The sequence below is a fragment of the Argiope bruennichi genome, chromosome 9, assembly GCF_947563725.1.
Source record: "Argiope bruennichi chromosome 9, qqArgBrue1.1, whole genome shotgun sequence".
Classification (NCBI taxonomy): Eukaryota; Metazoa; Arthropoda; class Arachnida; order Araneae; family Araneidae; genus Argiope; species Argiope bruennichi.
This window is the reverse complement of record NC_079159.1, coordinates 121,395,149-121,418,468: the sequence shown is the minus strand read 5'-3', so window position 1 is coordinate 121,418,468 and position 23,320 is coordinate 121,395,149. Positions and strand designations below refer to the sequence as shown.

The 23,320-nt window shown below is 30.5% G+C and overlaps 1 protein-coding gene across 3 annotated transcripts in view; it reads right to left on the bottom strand.

Moving 5' to 3' along the window:
• The window catches only part of LOC129983791 (adenylate cyclase type 2-like), a 355,856-nt gene that overhangs the window by 4,480 nt on the left and 328,056 nt on the right, over window positions 1-23,320 (bottom strand). For all 3 annotated transcript variants that reach the window (XM_056093421.1, XM_056093420.1, XM_056093419.1), the window contains 7 exons: window positions 18,328-18,494; window positions 12,660-12,741; window positions 8,810-8,968; window positions 7,702-7,848; window positions 6,137-6,238; window positions 4,761-4,875; window positions 1,707-1,831 (listed from right to left, as the gene is read on the bottom strand). In XM_056093421.1, the coding sequence (XP_055949396.1) occupies window positions 1,707-1,831; window positions 4,761-4,875; window positions 6,137-6,238; window positions 7,702-7,848; window positions 8,810-8,968; window positions 12,660-12,741; window positions 18,328-18,494 (897 nt within the window). The remainder of the gene's footprint in view (window positions 1-1,706; window positions 1,832-4,760; window positions 4,876-6,136; window positions 6,239-7,701; window positions 7,849-8,809; window positions 8,969-12,659; window positions 12,742-18,327; window positions 18,495-23,320) is intronic.

Below are 23,320 nucleotides of genomic sequence, written 5' to 3'. Positions count from 1 at the left end.
TAAAAATTATTTTCGAATGCATGAATCAAAGAGATTCTACAAAGAGATAATATCCTTCTTAAATGATGAGTGAAATTTCACGGTTTCACATATGTTCAATAAAAAGTTATTAAAATTGCAATCAAATAAGGACTCATGTCTGTCAATGTTTGACATATTAGAACCATTTTTTTAAAACAAATTGGCAAAGAAAAATTGGCATAGTTTTTATTTAAACTTCCCGATGTCGACTGGATTTTAAAATCAAAAATAAAGATAGCAGCATAGAGCCAGATTTCAAAATCTGGGGCAGTGGAGCGATTTAATAGGGTCATTTTTCTTATGGCATACCGTATTTCTACAACAGAAGTTGCAAATCATCTTATTTTGTAGAAAGCTAAGAGCTTGTCTGGGCGATCTGCAACGACTGGTCATTTAAATCTTGAATCTACAGCCTTGCACCAGGCCACAGGTTTCTTTCAGTTGCATGTAAAGACAGTAGTAAACATGTAGAACAGTTAATGAAAGTTAATGAAACAGTGGGAAAAAATTAATGAAACTCAAGGAAAAAGTGCCTAGAAATCAGCACTGAATCGAAAGAAAATCTTACCAATATATATAACACATATTCGGTCTGCAATAAAACAATTACATTTTTGATCTCCCTTAATTTCTAAACACCTTTCAGCAAATTTTATTCAATTTAACGATAAAACGAAATTAATGTAATACTTCTCTATGAAAAATTTTTTATTCCCGATATTTTTTTAAAGCAATTTAACTGGTTAATGTCCATGGAATTCATAAAAATTGTAGTACAATTTAAGTGACATGATGTACGATGCTTTACTATTCTTCAAATAAATCAAAAAGCTTCAAAAGTTTTCTCCAGAATTTTTAGAAAAGACATGCTTGAATAAGCACTTGTAAATAATGACATCCACAGGAATTCAAATAAGTTTTCATAAGCTTGCGAATAAAAACCTTTCTATGCTGAATTGCAACTATACATTTGATCACAGAGACTTTATAAGCAGATTGTTAAATTTAGACTTAGCTTACGGAATGTTTTTATGATACGTGTGAAATATATATAAAATTATATTTTAAATTCAATTAATTTCCAAGATTTTATCTTAATTTAGCCCATAGTAACTTCATTCTAAAATATTCTCTCTTTTCTTGATCCAATTCAGCTGTCTCTACTTAATTATTCAAGAGAGCTTTGTAAAATTGCTGAATCGGCTAAAAATCTAACTTTCCCACCCTCCGCGTGAAGGGATAGAAAAATGTCCAATAAGCATCTTATTTTTAAAAAGACCCCTGTTTCCCCTGCTTTGTCAGCGCATATAGCGAAAATACCTATCGAAATCTCGTTGTATATAAGCACTATGGAGAAATATTTTCCCTATCAAAATCTCAAGTTATATAAGACCAGGGATAAAATGTTCAAGATCTTTTCCCTCACTTCTTTCTATGTCGTTCTGTGTATTGCTCGCCGCTCCTGCTTGTAAATAATGCGTGCTTCTCCAAGATGAAATAAAACGACGTCACGAAATCGAAAGTTTCTTCACTACCTTCGAAACTGCATTATATATATACAAATCTGTATCATATTTTAAAATCACATAGAATCATTTAAGCATATAAAAAATAGTTTTTGTAACAAATCAGAATTTGTCCAGGCTGTTCCACATTTTTGACTTTCATACAGGAAAAGGACTCACTTGTATCTTCCCCATGACACCGCAGCTGTCCATCCGACTGGCGACATTGACTGTATTGCCCCAGATGTCGTACTGGGGTTTCTGCGCACCGACCACACCAGCGATTACTGGGCCGTTATTGATACCTGAAAGAGAAGTGACATGTATTACACCCTTTAATTCTCGTGCTTTTCGTAAGAAGAGAAAGGACTTTCTCCAGATTTTATAGAGTTAAACGAATACTTCATGAGCGATTTATAATTCACTTTTAAAACTAACGGCAAGAATAAATGCACTGATAGAAAATATTATTAAGTACGCAAGAGTTTACAATACAAATTATTGTAAATTAACTCTTTAGTTTTACTTTTTTTTATTTTGTGAATTTTCAGATTATTAAAATGGAATATAAAATGAGCAAAACTCAATATTTTTGTGATCATTTTCTTCGAACTCAAAGACTACTCATGAACTTCGAGACCTCAAAAACTACTCATGAGATTTGTGATGTACATATATGGAAAAATATTTCTTGTCTTTAATATCCTAACTTCAAATATATATATATATATATATATATATATATATATATATATATATATATATATATTGTTGCCGAATTCGGCCGACAAATTCAGAGGGATGATTGTAGGCATCAAGAGGATACCATACCAAGATCACCATACAACATGGAGTCATAAACGACGTTTAGTAGGGGAAAATCTCAAAAATATAGGGAGTCGGAGAATTGTAAAAAATTAATAATAAAAAAAAATGGCGTTTCAATTGTGAATTTTTTTTAAAGTGAAAGCGCATTCTTGAAAGTTTTCTTTCATGTTGGTAACAAGTGGATTTGATGATCTAGAAGGTCGTAAATTACTGAAAACGAATAAGTATTTTAGAACCAATATTTGCAAAATATTAAAATTTGAAGAAAAATAAAAGTTTGAAAATGTAAGGAATTCTATATTCTATAATCTGATATAAACGTGTAGTGTGAGAACTGGGAAGTTTTAAAGATATTCAAGAAAAACTAAATGGGAACCAGAAAACATCGCTGTAATATCAGTACCGATGTTCGCAGACGGCGTTGTCAAATTCGAAAGATAAATTCAGAGCAAGGATAAAAGGCATTAAGCTGATGAAAAATTACCAGAAAACATAGGGTCACAGTTCAGGGTTATTCAGTTGAAATCTCAAAAACAGACGTCGAAAAGACAATGAGCCTGGCGAAGAGAATGGCCCTATGAATGCGAGGATTAGGAAGAAGGTAATCGAGAAGATGCCTTCTTGTGCGTAAATTTTCCATGCGTTCGAGAAAAATAAAAGCAGCGAACAAATATTCCTCAATGAGCATTGCAGAATTGATTGTCTTTAAACTTCATTCGCAAACAGCATGTCAGATTTCACGAATACAACTAAAACGTGCTGGTGCTCCATCATGCATTAACCAAATGTTCTGTCATGCAATTGTCGGTGTTCCCTGTAATAAATGCGGAGGAACGTGCTGCAAGAAAACAAGGTACTTTGTGCCGCTGAGGCGTTAAGCGATAAGATCCCCATAGATGAATTTGCCCAAATGTTAATATCAATCTTGTTTGTACGTTCGACTGGATAGTGATGTGGGGATTTTCGAATGATATTTGCATTGTGCGTGTTGAAGACAACTTCTCTCGTAAAGCATGTTTCATCTGAGAATAAAATTCCAGCAGAAAAGTGTGCATTTTCCTGCGTGGCATCAAGCATAAAGCATACGAACTCCACACGATTTGCAATTTTCATTGAATAAACGTTATTTGTGACCTTATGTTTTCTGGTAATTTTTCATCAGCTTAATGCCTTTTATCCTTGCTCTGAATTTATCTTTCGAATTTGACAACGCTCTCTGCTAATACCGATTTGACAGTGATGTTTTCTGGTTCCCATTTTAGCTTTTCTTGAATATCTTTAAAACTCCTCAGTTCTCACACTACACGCTTATATCAAATTACAGAAAATAAAATTTATAACATTTTTAAGCTTTTATTTTTCCTCAGGTTTTATTATTTTTTCAACTATGGGTTCAAAACTACTTTTTTGTTTTCAGTAATTTACGATCCCGTGGATCATCAAATTTGCATGTTACCAACATGAAAAAAAAATCTTTTAAGAATGCGCTTTCACTTAAAAAAATTGTATAGTTGAAACACTATTTGTTATTTTTTATTAATTTTTTACAGTTTTCTGACTCCCTATATTTTTGCGATTTTCTCCTACTAAATGTCGTTTGGGACCCCATGTTTATGGTGTTTCTTTATCCTCTTGATGACTACTATCACCCCTCTGAATTTGTCGGTCGAATTTGGCAACACCTTTATATATATATATATACAGAGAAAGAGGGGGGTGACGTTATTATTGAACTAATTCTTACGTCAAACGACATTCAGATGTTTTTTTGAAAAGTTTCTTGAATTATTTTCAACGAAATTTAAGGCTGCAAGTCACTAAATCACATGTTAATGTCTTTGTTTAGATGACGAAAATAAATTATACAGTGCAGAAGTTATTTTTTAAAATTAAAATTAAATAGATTTACTTGTAATTAAACAAGAATCATATTCAGAATTATTCAGCTGTTCGTAGCTTCTTTCGCCTGTCAACTTCATTTATGAATGCTTAAAGAGAGATGAGCTTCACATTCTCAAATAAAAACCTTGATAATATTCCCAGTTGATCTGAATCAATAGGTCTCTGTCTTTTTCGGATAGAAAAAAGTGATAATTTTTATTTATATCGTCATTAGAGTAAAAGCAGCCAGTTGGCGATTTATTTCAACAAAACCAAGTGTTTTAATTCGTCAGAAAAAGTTCATTGAAACTAAGATTCATTATTCAACATTCATTAGAACTAACTTTGCCCAAATATTACTCAAAAGGTGATTCATTAGATCTAATTTTGGACCAAAATTTTATTACTGAATAAAGTATCTCTGCTAAACTATCAAACTAGAACAAAGTCTGAACATCTGAGGGCAGAAGTGTCATTGTGCCCTTTATGTTTTCCCTAGATATGTTAGCAAATAAGATGACTCACCCACTCTGAGCTTGAATCGCTGGAAGGATTCTCGATTTATCTGATCTAGAAGAGTCATCAGAGCAATGGCAAATTCTGTGAGAGCGAGCAAGTTGTGGGATTTTCGAGATTCATCCTGGAATGTTATGAAAACAGTTAAGAATTTGGAGAATCAATAAAAAAATACTTTTACTTTAAAAGAAGAATACTTAGGATTTAATTCTTTTAAGATGGTTAAAAGAATTCTCCATCATTCTTTTTTGTGAATCATTTCCATTGTTAGCTCTTATTTATGTACATAGTTGGGCTTTTGCTTATCACATATTTTCTCTAAATTTCAAAAAGATATTAGTAATTTGGAGAACAAATGTATCCTGATATGAAAATATTGATATATTGATATAGCAAGAAATATATCTTGATATGAATCTTTTCCTGGTCCTCTATGAGTTGAAAAGTGCATTTTCAGGAAAAAGATGACGGGATTCCACAATACTTGATCAATAATTTAGAAAGCTTCATGAAGGTGAGATGTAAATTTTATATTTCTATCCCAGATGACGATATATGATATTAAAGAAGAATTTATTGCAAACATATTAACGGATTTTCCAATTATTTTTAAATTTCTTTGAAATAGTGTTTAATTTGATCATTTAAAGTTGAATAATGTCCATGTTTTGAATTCAAATTTAACTAATATTTCGCCCAAATTGTATTGAATTACTTTTCAATAAATAAGTAACAAAGTTTTTTCTTTCTCATTTCCCAATAACTTTTGCAAGCGAAAAGAATTTTTCCATTTGCAAATATAGTCTCAAAATGAATACAGAATAGAATAATTATAATCTTTCATTTTTATTTTTGGAAAGAATGATTTTAAAAAAATTATGTTAATCCTGAACAATACAGCAGGTTCGAATGAAAAATGTGATTATTATTATTATTATTTTACAGAGAATAAAGCAGGAAATAAAGTTAATTGAAAACAGATTGTTAAAATAAGTTTTTATAAATGAACTAACAAATCGATTTCTTTATGTAAAATTTCTTTATTTTAAGCTTGAGATCCCATATTTCTCATAATCAAGTAATATTGCTGATATGGAACCGTAATTTAATCATATTAATGATTCACAATAAATTAAATTCTAAAAATATAAAAGTAGTGTATTTTTATACAGGATATATAATCTTATAAAATTTCAGTTCTTTGACATATAAAGAAATGAGTGAAAAACTATTTATAAAATTCTATCTTTACATACATGACACAGAAAACTTTTTTTTAATGAAAAGTACAGAATTCATTGTCTTCGAATTATTCAGAAAGAAATAGTTAGAAAATAAATAGTTTCAAGGCCTTTTATAAAGCAAAATAAAAAACGGTGATTTACTCCATTTTCTTCTCTGCCCGGCTGCAGTCCTGCTGCGGCCATGTAAGTGCTCCCGATGGTCTTGATCTTTTCAATGCGGCTGAATTTGGGCTTCAGCAATAGCTGCCGGGTAAAAACAAATGTGAGATTATTTGTATTCTTAATAAATAAAATAAAATGATTTTTTAAAATACATTTACTAAAATACTGAAATGTGGATATTTTTCACTTTAATTATATATATATTTTTTTCATTCATCATGATAAATATTGGGGAATTTTGAAATCATTTTTTTTTTCAAATTCAGTATGGAGTCAAAATCGATATATGCATAAATGATTACACTGAACCTCCTTTAAGGTGCATGGAAAAAATATAGACCACCGCAACAGTATTGGCGGGAACTAAGGATGAGTCTTAAATGTCAGCATTGGTCACGGTATAATCCTTCCTGTAAAAGGCACGTCTCGACAGAGGATAGGAGGTAGCCGATCTTGTATACCCACCAGGATGGCAAGAATCAATCGCCATACTGAAACATCTCCTCCCCATATCTGAGGTGACCCCTGGTGAGATTCGATATTTATATATATAAAACGCTAACATATGTGAGACAGAAAATCGCACATATTATTTCTTGTCGGATGGCACCAATCAAATGTAAACAAAGCGTCAAATAAACGTTTCAGAATGCTTCATTGAATGTTTCTGTAGCTGCATCTAATTTAACACTTCACTTAACTAAGAAATGGAGCTGCAAATTATTCTAGAAATTCTCGGGTGTGTGCAAAAGCTGCATTCAGTGAAAAGACAAAATAAGCAAAAAAAAAAAAAAAAAAAAAAAAAAGATAAGAAACATGCATCAAAGTTTGATCGAGTGCAAAAGTAGGCTTAACCATCGCCAGACCGATAATCGCTATAATTTGCACAAAAATTGTTTTTGCATTACCTTAAAATTCAAAGAATTACCTTTCTAACGATATCAATTTAATTTTCGTACAATTTTTTTCTTTATTTTCAATATTTTTTAAAGTTTACTTTCATTTTCAATCCGAAAAAAATGGTATTTGAATTTTATTCCACTAAAGCGACAAATCGCCTGCTTTTGTCAGTGTTAAAATCAACATAAAAATTTATCTTTTTTTTTTTGGATATTACCTACAAAGTAGGATTTTCGATTTTGTTTTTATTTAGCAATATATACAATTTTAAATTCATACCTCGAAAATTGTAGCAGACTGATTCAATCATATTCATGTCTTCCAGTCGTATCTAATAACGCAATGAAATTTTCTTAAAAAATTACTTATTCATTGTTTTACTATTTAAAAAGTCAATAACCTTTGATATCTAGCTGTTCTACAAAAGCGGCTATTTTAAACAAATCTATTAACATTATTAATCTCTGGAAATTTTACGAAAATTATCAATTACTATTATCAAGAACACTTAAGTGTGCAAAATTTCGGAGCTTTAACTGAGCAAGGGTAAAAAAAAAAAAAAAAAGCGAATTGCTAGATTCCATCGTCAAAAAAGCCTATGAAAGGAAACCGGACCGTCAGTTCAAGATTCGACGCAGAATTACCTTATCGAAGTCGCATATAATCTCATTGAGCAACCTGAGGCACTCCAGTCCCTGCTTGTTGATGTCCGTCTCATCGTAGAACTCCTTGTAGTTAGGAATAGAAGCGAACATCACGGCCACATTGCGGTAACGCTCATGGTACAGCTCCTGGATGAGGGGGGAAAAAAATTAAAATGAGAAAAAAATTTCAAATTTAGTTAATATTGCCACCGATATGTGGCGCCACAAAGAAAGAAAAATAAAAACCAGCATGAAAATGTTGCATGGATTGTTGCAAAAGTCTTAGACAAAAATGAGGTATAGATGGCGATCTCAAGTACTTTGTTTTACCGGCACCTGTTGCAAACCGTCTGCAGGGTTCTCTGACAGCTACAATGTTCACTAAATTTACGATTCGCTGGGATAAAATTCCCTGATTTTCCAAGTGTAAGGCCACGAACGATATATTTCTATTTTTGTTTTAATTATTTCCAAAAGCCATGAGTAATTTTTCGGACACCCCATATATATGAAAGCAAATATATGTCATTTTGCCATGCGCTCTTAACTTTTTCGAGCTTTTACCTGAAATGCTGATAATTTTTTCATAATTTGCGTTGGAAATCCTAAAAATATATTAATTTCTCATACTATAAAAGAGTAACAAACTGTATCGACAAGTTTATCTATCGGGATAGAAAGAAGAGTCCGATTTCCTGTTTAATATATATAGAGAGAAACCTGAGACTGTTTAGAGCGAGAGGCGAAAATGATGACTTTAAAATTTTTTATTGATTGAATACTAACATTAAACTTCTTAAAATTAGCGTTTATTTATTTAAAATATAAATAAATAATTTGCATTAAAATCTTAACTGTAATTTGATTATATGCATAAGAGTATAACAGACAAATTACTTCAATTTCCTTGAAAAATTGCTTTCCAACTTGACAAATTAATTTCCAAATGACTGACAAATAACTTTCCAACTCATCAAGCTCTAGATATGTAAACATAAATAAAAGCTATCAAAAAATAAGATCTCCACAAGATATGTAGTTTGCATAGTGAAAATTAAATTCAGCGACTCATTCGTGGGCATGAAGTGAGAAAGAGACCAATCCTGACCTCCGTCTGCCTGTTGTTGGAGAGGAAGTGCTGGGCGACGTGAGCCGGCAAGATGTTCTCCAGCAGAATCTTGTTGATGCTGCCCATCGTCTCCACCTCGTCCTGCTCCACCCGCAGTTTGTTCTGCCACAAGAAGTCCGCGCGGGTGGTGAACTCGGCCTGGGGGAAAGATAAACACCACTGAATACATAAATTGAAATCTTAGAAATAACTTTTAGGAGAGGTACACTTCCAGACAGTCATTTAAAAAAGTTACTTTCTAAGCACACTGCCTAATTTTTAACATTAAACTTTTATCATTGAGAGAGTCAACTTACTACGATCTTTATACAAGGTGTCTTAAAATATACTGACAATTTTCAAAAATGTATAACAGGAAAACGGTTAAAGATAAAAAAAAAAAAAAGTTTCGTAGCACAGTTTTTTGTTTTAGTTCAAAAAATTGTCGACAGATGACACCACTAGTTATTTTATTGTTCTTTCTGCATGCAAATCATCAAAATACGCAGCTTCAGAAGATCGATTGTTTCGACTTTTGTCTCTGGGGTCACTTGAAGAATGCGGTGTACCAGACAAATCCCCGAACACTTGAGGAACTTGAAGAAATAATCAATGACGCATGTGCATTGACCACTTTCCAGACAATGTCCACCAATTTTATCCTCCGATTACGACATGTGATTGCGGCTTTTGGAAGACCTTCCGAAAATATTGCACCGTGGTTTTCATTTATTAAAAGATTTCAAAAAATCGTGATGTGATTTTCAGTCATATCTTTATTTACTTGTTTGTGGTTTGCAGCGACATCTATCGACAACATTTTGAACTAAAACCAAACTCTGTGAGAGAAAAAATTTACACCCTATCACATGAATCTGATGCAAGAATTGTTTTTTAAGTTTAACCGTTTTCCTGTTATGCATTTTTGAAAATCGTCAGTATATTTCAGGACACATTGTATATAAAACACTAACGCATGTATCACAGAATTCGCTCTTATAACATATTGCCGAATGGCAACAACTGATTGAAAACAATTATACGAATATTTCAGATTACTTCATTCAATATTTTTAACAATATACTTAATTAGATGATTCGCTCATCAGTGAAGTTACAAAATTATTAGAAATGCTTTGTCCGTTCGAATGAAATGTTCGTAAAATATCTGTTTACTAAAAAAAAGAAGGTGTAAAGGAAATTCAGAAATACGTGTCAAAAAATTTTCATCGAGTGTGAAAGTAGGCTTCAGCATTGTCAAATAGGTAAATGTTAACATTTACTTAGACTTACTTAGAGAAATTGATGTTCATACTTTCCAAAACTATTATTTGATAAAAAAGATGTTATACTAACTAAAATACGAAAAATTACCTTTTTAATGATGTCAATTTTATCTCTGCAAAATTAACTCACCCATTAAAATATTCAATTGCATATTTTTTTTCATTGTAACAGTTAAAATTTTTTTAAAAAAGTATTTTTTTTTTGGACATTGATTTCGAAGTAGAAATTTCATTTTCGTTTTTATTTCGTAGGATACACTTTTTAAATTTGTACCCGTTATGATTTCTTTGATTTATTCAGTTATATTCACGCGTTCTTATCAAAAAACAAGGCGGAATTAAAAAAAATATATGCTTTCCCCATTCATATTTAACAGCTAAATGCCAATTGGTAGAACAAGCTGGTCACCAAAGGTGGCTAGTTACAAAGTATTATTTGTATTTTTTGTTCAACTCTTCAAAGAGCAGTCCTCAAATGAAAATACACTAATACGCCTCCAAATACGCTTGGAGGCGTATACAAAACGCTAATAACTTTTATCAAATATAAACCAAAATAGCACAATACTTTTGATTGTAATGATGTGCTTTCTTTAATATTCTGCAATAATTATTCTGATTATTGACTTGACGCACTTTCATTTTTCCCATTTTTTCATTGCTACATTTTTGTTACAGCCACTTAGTATTCAAATAAAACGTTTCATTTTTATGTCATTTTCCCGAACATATAATTTTATTACATCAATGATAAATTTGAAGACGTATTTAAGAGTTTCTACCATCTGAATCCATAATAAAGATGAATGTGTGTGCGTTGGCGATCTATAGACCAGACCGCTTGACTTACAACTACCAAATTTGGCACATTAGACGGTGGAAATGTGTTCTTCCGAGAGATTTAAATTTTTTTTTAGAATTTTAAATAATCAAAATTTAAGCTGAATTTGGGTGTTTTCCTGTGATAGCTTCTGGAAATATAGCTGCACAAAAAAGAATTTTACACTTTTTTATAATATAAAAAGTATCTTTTTAATACTAACAGAAATTTTCATTGAATTTTGGCAACTTTTTTGCCTAATTTCTAACAGTTCACATTGTTGTTCTGAATGTCAAACCGTTTTCATTGCTCCATTAAATATTTAACGATGTGATTTGTTTCCATCGTTGAAAGTCAAGGAAGAAGGATTCTGTTTAATACCTATATAGTTTACAAGACAAATAAAAAAGTGTAGTCAGAGTTTCGTCAAATTTAGAAGATAGATGAATCGGGTATTGACGTTTTTAATAGTCCGATAATGTTAAAGGAATGGTCTCTACAAAAAAGGTTCATGTACACAATAAATTGAACAAAAGAAAAACAATTAAAATAATACATCTTTAATTTCAAACAATTAGGTGAAATCATAGACATTAAAGTACATCTAAACGATTTATTTGGAAACGAATATAACTAATATCCCTGGTGAACCAATCGGATCGGTGACTAGTCCGAAATAAATCTTACTTCTCGAATTAATACTTAGTTCATTCGTTCGTTCGCGGAAGATACGAGATTAGAGAATCGATTATATAATCGTGCATTACCAAGATGCAGAGAGGCAACATATTTTCTCTTAGAGAAGAAACTTCTGTATTTTCAATGCTGAATTGCGGATAGAATTTACGAAGATCCCAGCATCTCCTATTAGAAAACATTTAATTTCCATCTGAAAATACGATTTTAACCAACTGTTTTTATTCGATATTAGGAAGAAAAAAAATTTTTTTTTTCAGATTTTACCTGTTTAGGATAGCTTCACGAGTGGATTGAGTGATTTTTTTAATAATATTTTTGGCACAGTACCGCGTGCCCCTTTTCCTTAATATCTACTTATCTGCTGATTTTACGTCGAGATCGGTTCCTGCAGTAGACAGTTTGTAAGTATTGATTGTGCCCATTTCGCACCGATATGTCCGGAGAAAAGCTAATCAAAGGTTGGAAAATACTTTTTAAATTTACTTGCTGTGTAATTTGTCAAAAGACATTCTCTGGCGAAAGGCAGAATCAGATTTCGAATATATCCTTAGAATGTAGAAAAAAAAGTTCAATTAAAAAGATTTAAAAATTTTTTCATTACTAAAATACTGTTTTCTCTTCTCTGTTGTTAGAAAAACTACATATTTAAACAGTATAAAATACTGATGTACTGCATATTTATTGATATACACAATTTTTCCGTTACATAAAGGGCAGTTAAAACATTTGTGGCGGATTGGGATGTGAGCGAGGATAGAACCTGGGACCTTGTGGTTCGCAGCCCAATAACATGACCATAATACAAAAGCAATTGCTCCTGTAGCGTAGCTGTTAACTGGCTTATAAGCTTTCATCACACATTTATTCAATTTTTTTATTTGCCTTTTTTAATTATATTCAGACGATAAATTAATTCGAAAATATAATTCATCAGACAGTTCCAACGCGTTTTCAAGCTTGATGATAGTAGCCAAAAATTGTAAAAATTTTTTTTCTTATCACACTTACTTCAAGAAGCGAGAAACAAAAAGAAGTTTTCACGTACTTGCCTGTCTAGCACCAGAAGGACAAGCATGAAGACGAATAGGAATAAAATGGCGTACACAGACAAAGGAAGCTTGTAAAATCTAAGAACATCAACAAAACATTATTCATTGTATTTTATAGTATGCATATTACGAAATAAATTTTGGAAATATAAAATATTATAAAACAATTTCAAGGGATCTAAAGAAGAAAATCAATAAAGAATAATAAAAAAAATTCAATAATCAATCAATCAATAAATAAATAATATTCTTGTGTATGGCAAAAGGGGTGCAATCCTAAATTGTTTTTATCCAAACAAAATACAGACATCTTATTTAGATTAAAATAGAAACAATAACACCAGCTACCCATTAAAATCGTTTTCCATTAGTTATGTTTTAATCCTTTAAAGATGACAGCACTTTTAAAGGCGAAAAATTATAGAAGTGATTTAATAATTATATTTTAAGTTTTTTGAGCTGATAAATATTTTTCTGAAAAGATTATGGCATCTAATATTTTATATATTTCCTAGGTCCTGTTTATCGTATTTAGTAAAATACTCTTGTAACAGTAATATTTTACACAACAATATTTTACTTTGAAATAGACCAAGTGATGAAGCTTTGAACATTGCTATTTTAGATGATTTCATCGATCGCTTGGTAGTAGAAAGTTTCGAATTTTACAGTATTTATTGATTTTATACCGAATGTTGGATTAGCTAAATGAAATTGACTGTAATTTAACAAACCGATGGGATTAGTTATATTATGATTATTAACAAGTTAAATGTGGCATTGACTTTCCCGTACGTCCCCCTTTGTAAAGTCAAGCGATGATGCATTACACGTCGAATTCAGTACAAGTGGTTGCATGAGTGCAGATAAAAAATGACACATCAACCGAGCCAAAATGTAAGATTTGAATTAACTTGTATACACGTCGAAAGCATTTAACCGGTCAAGAAAAATTATAAATAAGATAATCACAATTTATAGATAAACTAATAATGAATCACATTTCGAAAAATATCGATTTCATACAATATCTTTTATTTAAATTTAAATCACAGCTCGAAAACTGCGGCTGTCATCATTCGTGCCTTATAATTTCAAATCAATTTTACATATTTTTTTTTTGTAATAACTTATAACCAGCGCAAGTACAAAAATTAAACATTTAACGATTCGAACATGATTCACAATAAGAGTCAAGAATTTGCTAAGAATTATTAATATATTCATAGAAATTAAAAAAAGTAATATTATTTAACACAAGTATTTCAAAATAGAATAGTTTTGTTATTATCATAATGGTACTAAAAGTATATGAAACGAAATAAATACTATTACGAGCACAGAAGTTACGGAGAGAAAATTTTCTGAAGTTGCAAAGCATATTAAACTCCCGATGGATTTCGGCAGAAAGATAAATTCGAGACTTACTATTCAATTGCATTTATTCAATTCTTCAACGGACTTCCCCTTTTTTTACATTTAAATGTCAGAGTTCTGAATAAATTACCTTTTTTCTAATCTCAGAGGCGTAGCTTTAAATTGTGATAAAGAGTTTTCGCTGAGTTATTTCTTACTTTTCTTTTTCTTTTTTGTAGATTAATAAAAGTGAAGCTGCATTTTTTCCTGACTTCTTTAGATCGTCTGCATAAATTCTCCAGGGACCATTGGAAAGTAAGGGTGAAAAGAAATTTGATTTATAAAAAATCAGTTCTTCCAGAAATGGTGATGAGATTACAATAAACCGAAGCATTATAAACGAATTTTAAGATAATTGTTTTCATGTCGAATTGTTCTTAAGTACAATCGTTCTTTGACTTGCAAAAGAACAAGTGGAAAGCTTTCCGAGCCATTTTTATGAAATGAAAGCAAGAATTTAATGATTTTTTTTAAAGAGCAAGCTTAGTAAATGCTTTTTTTTCAATTCCTAGTATTAGCTCACACTCTCTCTGTATATATCTTGTTCAAAATTTCAATTGTTAATAAAATTTTTTATTCATCCACTCAAGTTCAAATACCTTTTTAAAAACTTGTAATGGATGACACTTCATGTTAATACAGTTTTCTTTTCAAATATGAATTGAATTGGTCCAGTCATTTCTATTCGGTCGCCAAAGTCACCAAATCCATGGTCAAGTCGCCAAATGGTCGCCAAGCTCTATTTTGCCATTTAATATTGTAATTCTATCATATGTATATACATATTTATATTAATTGTAATTATTTAATAAAAAGTAAGTAAAATTTTTTTTTGTTGACTTAAGTAGGAATTGACTCAAATTTTTTTTATATATATTACTTGTTACTTATTAAGTTAGCACAACTTATTGAGCTTACCAACACTCACTTGAAGAAAACAAAAGTATTATGAAATGAAGGCGCATTATTAAATTATTTCTGAATTGTTGGAGTAATTCTTTAAAATCTTTTCTCTATTTCTTTCTATTATTATTCAGTGCTTAATTTCTTTAAATTTGCATTCAATTTTTTTATTCCATCAAAAACATTTTTAATTAATTGCAATGAATTTCGGGCCTCTGTTTCAACACATCATTAATAAAATCTTACTTTGGCAAACAATCATTTGAAATGAATATTGAATTTAGTAAAGAAATACATTTAAGCTGCTTTTTAATTTAAAATAAAAACAACAAATTACTGCTCTGGAAATTAAATATGCGTATTGAGAGCAAAATAATGAATCATTTGAAATTACTCATTATTATGTATTACGTTACTATCATACTGGGATCTTTTACAATTATTTTCGAATATTTTTATAGTTAATAAACAATTATTTAAAAAATGTTGACTTCATGAAGAAAGATTCATATTATTAAATAATTTTAATTAAGTTTTAATTGATTTTATAAAAAATTAAAAACAACTAACTCGGAAATTTTTTATACGTCCTTTTATTTCGTTTATAAAGATTTAAAGCATTACAAATGAACATTTGAAAAGTTTCACTGAAAGTCGCTAAGTCGAAATAAACACATTTGACTGAGAATAATTTTATTTATTGGGCTTAATAAGAATTATTAAACTTTTTCTTTAACACTAGTATGACTATCAAGTCACACGCAGAGGGCCACGGACGCAGACAAATAGGATTATTTTGATAGAATTACAAAAATTTGGTACAGATACACAATTTTAAGTTAAAACCTCGTAACGAATATCATTCCTCTAATAATTTAGTTTTTGAATTATCATGTCTAAATGCATGTGGACAGATAGACATAATTGTATGCAAAAGTAAATAAATAAGTGATTAAATTTATGGAGTGAAAAAAAACCCGGTGGACTGCAAATTTGTAGTTTCTATAAAAAATGACTCCAATTTAAGGAATCTCAGAATTCTATAAAGTATCTTTGGCTTTTTTTTTTTTTTAACTAAAGCGAAAGTGTCCCAAGAATAGATTGCTTATGAATCGGGATATCTTATGAAATCAAAATAACTAAATAACTGATTAAACTTATACATCGAAGAAAGCTGATGGTACTGCAGTTTTGCAGTCCATATATACAACCTACGGCTGCTTAAAAAGTAATATTTTCAACCTCATGGCCAACTTCAAAAACGAAAGTGAAGAGTAAGAGAAACAATATTTCATTCTCTGTTCTTGGGATGTTATGTTTATAAGCGAATAGAGATTAATGATGTCTTTCAATGATGGTAATCATCCCTCTGTAACAGAGGATTCACTGCATGAGAAAATTCGGTCATAATTTGAATAAAACCAATTACGTCAGTTTGCTGTTGGGAAATATTTTATCTTTATCCCTGGTCTTTCCCATAATAATAATTTTTACTGCGATATCATTTAGTTTACGAGAGTAGAGCGCACAAAAAGAAAGTTTAGATTTTTGTTATAAGTTTACCGTTCTTTTTAAATGACACATATCAGCGATCTATGCATATCATCAGCTGATTAATAGTCTGAAGAGTGGGAAGTTTCCTTTCAAATTGTTTTGTATCTTCAAAAATGAATGACGGAGTATGATAAAAGTTGAATCGATTTTTAGTGGATCTTTATAATCGATATATTTTGTTAAAATGTATCTCATTCTGATGTGCCAAAATTATCTTGTGTTCTAAACATTTTTATTTATTGGTTTCAACATAATTTCTTTTATAGATGATACATTGGAATTTGAATTTTACTGTAATACTGTTCTAATAGAGTATATCTAATCTTAGAAGCAAGAGCATTTGAGTAAATGAAACAATAATCGCATCTGAAAATATGTGATTATTGTTTTCTACATCAATTAGGTAATGAATAGATCGCTTTCATGAAAGCATTATAAAGAAAACCTAGTAATAAGACTGTCATTCAAAGAATTAATTGTATAAATGTTATATAGCATAATAAATTACATATTTGAAGCTCAAATTCTTGTTTCAGTTCAATATCTAAATTAATCAAATTAAACAATCAAAACAATTCAATAGCGGAACCAATTAAATAAGACATGTAGTCTGTTCAGCAACGGATTGTAAAACCCTCCGCGCTTTTGCGCATGCGTTAGGATGGGTTTAATTCGTCAAAATAGAGGTGAAAGGAAAGATGAAAGGTGGAGATGTTTACATTTACTAGTATCTAATAGAGGAATCCAAGGTCAAAGGGAATACCGGAAATTCATTCATCTTTCCGCGTCTCACTCTTTAATGCGATGGAGTCGTCGAAATGGGGTCGTCTCAGAATCCGTTGATGAACAGTAGCTTTACAGAGTATCATGGTCAATAGTAATTCCAAAATTTATAGCGAAAATATGGCATGCGTAGTTGTAGAAATAGTTGTAGAAAACACGTTAGACAAACTTATCCACTGACATTTTGTTAGTGTTTGAGATGCATTATGATTTGAATTTATTCTTGAATTGCTTGAACGGGCAAAGTATGTAGTACATAGTAGTCGGTTGAGGTCACTTGCTACCTTTCTTTTCTAAGACACAATCTTCCTTATTTTCACGGTGGCGGAGTTTTAAAACAGATAGCCATCATATTAAAAGAAATTATTGATTACTATCATGTTTCATCCCCTAATTTTACAATGATTAAGAACATTCATTTTTCAGAAAAATATTTTGTTGAACAGAGTTACTTATCAGCCATCAACAAGAAGTGCTGCAGTTCATCGAAAAACAGTAGAGAATGCTGATAGGGAAGGATTATCTATACTTCAGAATTTGGAATTGTCGTTCAGCACATCGACATCAGACTATATTATGTTCACAAAATTTACATCAAAACAGGATGACAATGTTTTGACGACAAATTAATTTTGTGCCAGTTTCTTACTTAGATGCATGCTTATAATGGAATCTTTATGCGATATATAAAGTTCGGTAACATGGTCAACTTACAGATTCAGCCATTTTCATTTTCTAGATTTGCAGATTATATCTCACAAAAGTGAAAGCATGTTCTAATTCGATGATATCAAAAGGTATGAGGAGGAAAACTGAGCATGAAGAGATTATGGAGAGCATTTTTTGGTTGTTTCAAGCTTATCCCCGATCGTCAATTGCTAATAATGAGCAGAGTTTGGATGCATTTCTGATGGACAGCACTACTTTCGTACCTCTTTTGCCTGGTCTGGAAGAATCTTTAATCAAACTCGAAACTTCCAAATATAAATAACAAAATTTGTAACTCACCCGTCTCCGTCCTCGAGAGTTGCCGAGAAAAGGTCAGGTCTAACCAGAGTGAAAGCGAGTCCGAATCCGATGATGTCAGTCAACATGAGGATGAACTTGAGGACGTAGGACAGCCTCAGAAACAGCGATACGGCTGTCAGGGTTAAGACAGCAGGAAAGATGTGTGCCTGATGAAATAAATTAGACGTAGAATTATTCTAATGAGCAAAATATAATTTTGTGACAAAACATTACGAATATCTCAAAATTAAATAGCCACTAAGAGTTATTTTTTCACCACTTAAAAAAATCTTTTACTTCCAAATTTCTCCTTAAAATCCTGAATTTGAAATTGTAGTTCACTCATTTCTAATCTATATCTATAAGAAACGCTATCGTATATGACACAAGAATCACTCTTATTACTTATTGTGGAATGGCAACAGTCAAATGAAAGCAAAACTTCATACAAACGTTTCAGATTGCTTCATTGAACATTTTTACAGTTGAACTCAGTTCAACATTTCGCTTAACTAAGTAATGAAGCTGCAACATTTTATTAAAATTTCTGGGGTATGTCTTTATTGTTTCACTAAAAACTTCATTCAATCAAGGAATTGTAAAAGAAACAAGATGATAGAAAAAAGCGTCAAAGTTTAATTGAGCGCGAAAATAGATGGATAATTGCTATGACTTGTATATAGAAACTGTATACATATTTTCCAAAGCCATTATCTCACAAAATTAATTTTTACATTACTTTAAGATTTAAAAAAAATCAACTTTTTAATGACATTAATTTCAGTAGAACTCTTTTTTTAATTTTTAATCATACATATATTTTAATTTACTTTGGCTTCAATTTGAAGCAATACTATGATAAAATTCAAGTTTTTCAATAAAAAAAATCATTCTCATGCGCTTGCCAGGGCCAAAATTAAGACTAAAAAATAATTTTTTTGAATATCCTGTCCAAAGTAGGATTTTTACTCCGCTTTTATTTCATAATATATACATTTTAAAAAATTTGTAATAGACAGATGCAATTAAATTCACCTCTTTCAGCCACACCATATAACACATTCAAATGTTTTGAAAAATGCATTACATATTAATATTTTCACTGTCTGAAAGGTTAATAATCTGGAAAAAGAAGCTGATAACCAAAAGCTGCTAGTTTTTAATACATTTCTAACGAAAACAACAAAACACATTGATTTCGTTTACCCAAATAATCAATAAATGAGCTTTGCAATGTATGGATATCATTACAAAGCAATCTCGTATGACAAATAGGCAAAAAACAAGATAAAAAGCAGGTGTGATATTCCTTTCATCTCTCAGGAGAAAATAAAGGGTTGGTCATTATTAGAACAACGTACATTCAATGGGGTTAGGGTCAAAGAAAATCAGAGACTGATAGGGTTTCTGTTAAGGAAGTCTCTATTGTACTTTCAGCGGTGTTAAGAATGGTCCGTGTTCTATTGTGACAGCTGCTGTTAAGAGGCCTCCTTTGGGGGAAGGGGGTGATACTGATTTTGCTGCCCAGGGCGTATGAAGTAATTAGGCGTGCTCAGTGTGTGATTCGGAAGTGAATAAAAAGTTACTCGTAGGACCAGAGCCGAAAGAGAGCCAGACGAAATTTCGGACTTCGGCTGAGAAAAATCCACAAGTGCTCATTGATGTGATTAATCAAAGAGTTCTGTTATTTAGCCGCGCAATTTATTTGAAATTTTACTTGATACCTAAATAAACTGAATCTTATAGTGGGAATTCTATATTTTCTCTGCATACAGATTACTGTAAATGTAATTAATCCGGTGATTATTTACAATTAACAGTGATTATTCATAATCACTTTTAAACTTGGAATATTTATTTAATTTACCAATTAGTTTATAAAATTCACAACTCGTAACGAAGAATGCCTGAAATTCTAATTATTTTGTGGAATAATGAGGTCTAGATTCCAAATATATAATATTTTTAAATAGCACTAAAATGTGATTTTTTAGAATTAGAAAAATATTATGATGACTTTTAAAATTTTTAATAGTATTCCAATTTAAAAAAATAAATAAAAGTGGCGCTTATGTTCTTTATTTCCATTAGATAACTAAGAATAGATATATTAGATAATAGCTTAGGTTATATAATACACGTTGTAAAAGGTATTGAAAAATATTGGTAAAAAAAGTACTGAAAATTGTGCTTCTATTACATTCCTCATTACGAGTTGGGGATTTTATAAATTAAAAAGAAAATTTGATAAATATTCAATAATTTATCACATTTACCAAGTTTAACGGTAATTGTGTCTAAATACGGTAATTATACATAATTGCCAATTTATTACCTTTCCCGTAACATATATATTGTAATTAAGATTTAATAACTGCGCACGTTTGTGCAGTTAGAACTCGACATCCCATATCTCACAGTTTAAATATCTGTAATCGCTTTGTTATTATTGCTTTTGTATAGTAATTCTTTTACATAAAATGACACGAATACCTACCGGTAAATTAGATTTGAAATGTAGGACTCAATCTTTGAACTTCTTAGGATTTTGAAATTAACATAATAACACCCATATTAAGCAGACTCAGAAGGGAAAATAATTCTAAAATTAAGGATTGAAATTAATTTTATTAGAATATCCCATATTAAAAAATTCTAAACGAATTTCTTTGATCTTCAGAAATATTGTATCATTCCTGCAAGAAAAACATTTCAAATAAATTCCGGCTGGAAAGATTCTTTTTCATCTAAGCTAAATACAGACGAAAAATCCTTATCGGAAAGATTCTTTTTCATCTAAGCTAAATGCAGGTAGAAAATTCTTATCGGAAAGATTCTTTTCATCTAATCTAAATGCAGTAAAAAAAATTCTTATTGGAAAGATACTTTTTCGTCCACGCTAAGTGTAAGTAACTACATGTTAAAGGCGAAATTTTTGAAGATTCGAGTCCTGAACTCGCAACTCTTTGGTCTCGAAACCAATAAAGTATCACACAGCCATCGAGCCTGCAATTTAAAGAGAACAACAAAACTTACAACAAAGAATAATAACCATAGATCATAGATGCTGTGTAGAATTTTACCGAAATTCGTATCAAGATAATTAGTTACAATCGGAAAACTTCCTAAAAGAAATCTATTTAACCTCTCCGTAAACAATGACATGTCTAACACTCACATTGAATGACTGAATTTTTTAAAATTTGTAATTAAGTGAAAGTATAGCGTCATTAAAAACGCAAATATCATTCAGAATCGCTTCAATAATTAAAATGTTCCTCATATTACAAGAGGAATTAAATTAACAATTAATGTCCCAAATAAGATGTATCATCTATTTAAGTTAAATTCGTTGGTAAATGGGTTAAAATGGTGAAAGGAAAGCATTATGCAGAAAATGAATAATAATATACTGATATATATTTAAATATATTGAAGAAAATTTAACTGTTAAAGTCGCATTAGTAGTTTAAATAACAAATCGAGTAAAACCAAGGAAAAAATTAAAAACAAAAGGATTTATAGTTGCTATTTGTTTACAAAACAAATAATTTGTGAAAAATAAACTAACTATACAGATAAATTAAAATTAATTTGAAGGTACTAAGATAAAAAAAATAATTCAATTATAGAATTCATAGACCAACAGAAATAGAGATTCGTAATATTTCATAATGAAATGAAATTCCTTTTCAGTATTTGTACATGCTTTGAGTTTCAGATATTACACATCTTAGAGAAATTTAATGTTAAAATTATTTTTCGTTCACTCGTTACATAATGTCAGTTTGAAAATAAGATCATTTTGCATATAAGATAAAATTTGTAACTTGGGAAGTTTTTTTAGTTAATTTTTGGAGAAATTTTTAATAAAGAAGGTAGCTAATTCGTAGTAGAAAATTCGTAGGTCAAGGTGTCAATACGTTAGTGATTTTAAGTGCTTTATTTTCTAGTGAAGAGAAGTATAATGTATTTATTTTAAGAACAGAAATTTTCCAGCATATATGTATTTAAACAATGCAGGCTTATTAGAAAATGTTATAAATATCCTTGACAAAGTGATCTTTCCAATGCATTAACATGCAATTGAAATATTTCCCCATTAATTGCGAAATATAAATTTTAAAACATTGCACTTAATCATGCAAGTCCGACGTTTCTATTATAAGGGGGCCGAATAATGTGCTCCCACAAATAGGGACGCATTTTAAAGATTACGCTATACGACAGGAAGGGTGCACGGTTGCCTATTTTATTTCCAAATCTAAAACGAAACGGAGATAAATCTTCCAAATAAAACTTTTCTCGGAGATATTAAAGCGTAAGAATTGGGCGCAACTTTATTGAATGAAGCTCTTTACGAGCGGATTTCTCCGATTCTCGAAATAAGTAATCGAAAACTGTTGCTGCATGATTCAGACAGAACCGTTGCTTGGCAACAACATTAATGCTCTCGATTTCCATTTTTCATTTTCGGATCTATCGAAAAGTTACTTTTGGCAGAAAGGTGAGAACCGTTTCTTGAATGCGAGGATTTAAAAGCAAGAAATAGCCTCTTTTATGCAAATAACTGCTCATGAATATTCTTACCATTGAAATGTCTTTCTTTAAGAAAATATACATTTGAGGAAAGAAGCATTAGGCAGAATTGAACCATTATGGAATGATCGTAAATTTCATACTCGGGCATCGCAAAACTTTTTCATTATTTGTGATTTTTCGAAGTACATTTGAAACGCTCACAAAAATCTCCGATTACTAACGTTTTCATATTAGACGTAAATGTTTCGATAATACTGTTGATTATTCAAGAATTCCTGCTCTTATATTTTCATATATTCAGTTTTAAAATACTAGATTTGATAAATTCTTAAAGTAAACACATAAAACATAAAAGGTTTTTTTTTGGAGCAGCTGAGAGGAAAACTCATTGAACCACATCCATCAAAATTGAATTTCTCCGAAAGGATTATGATTTCTGAAATTCTTCAGT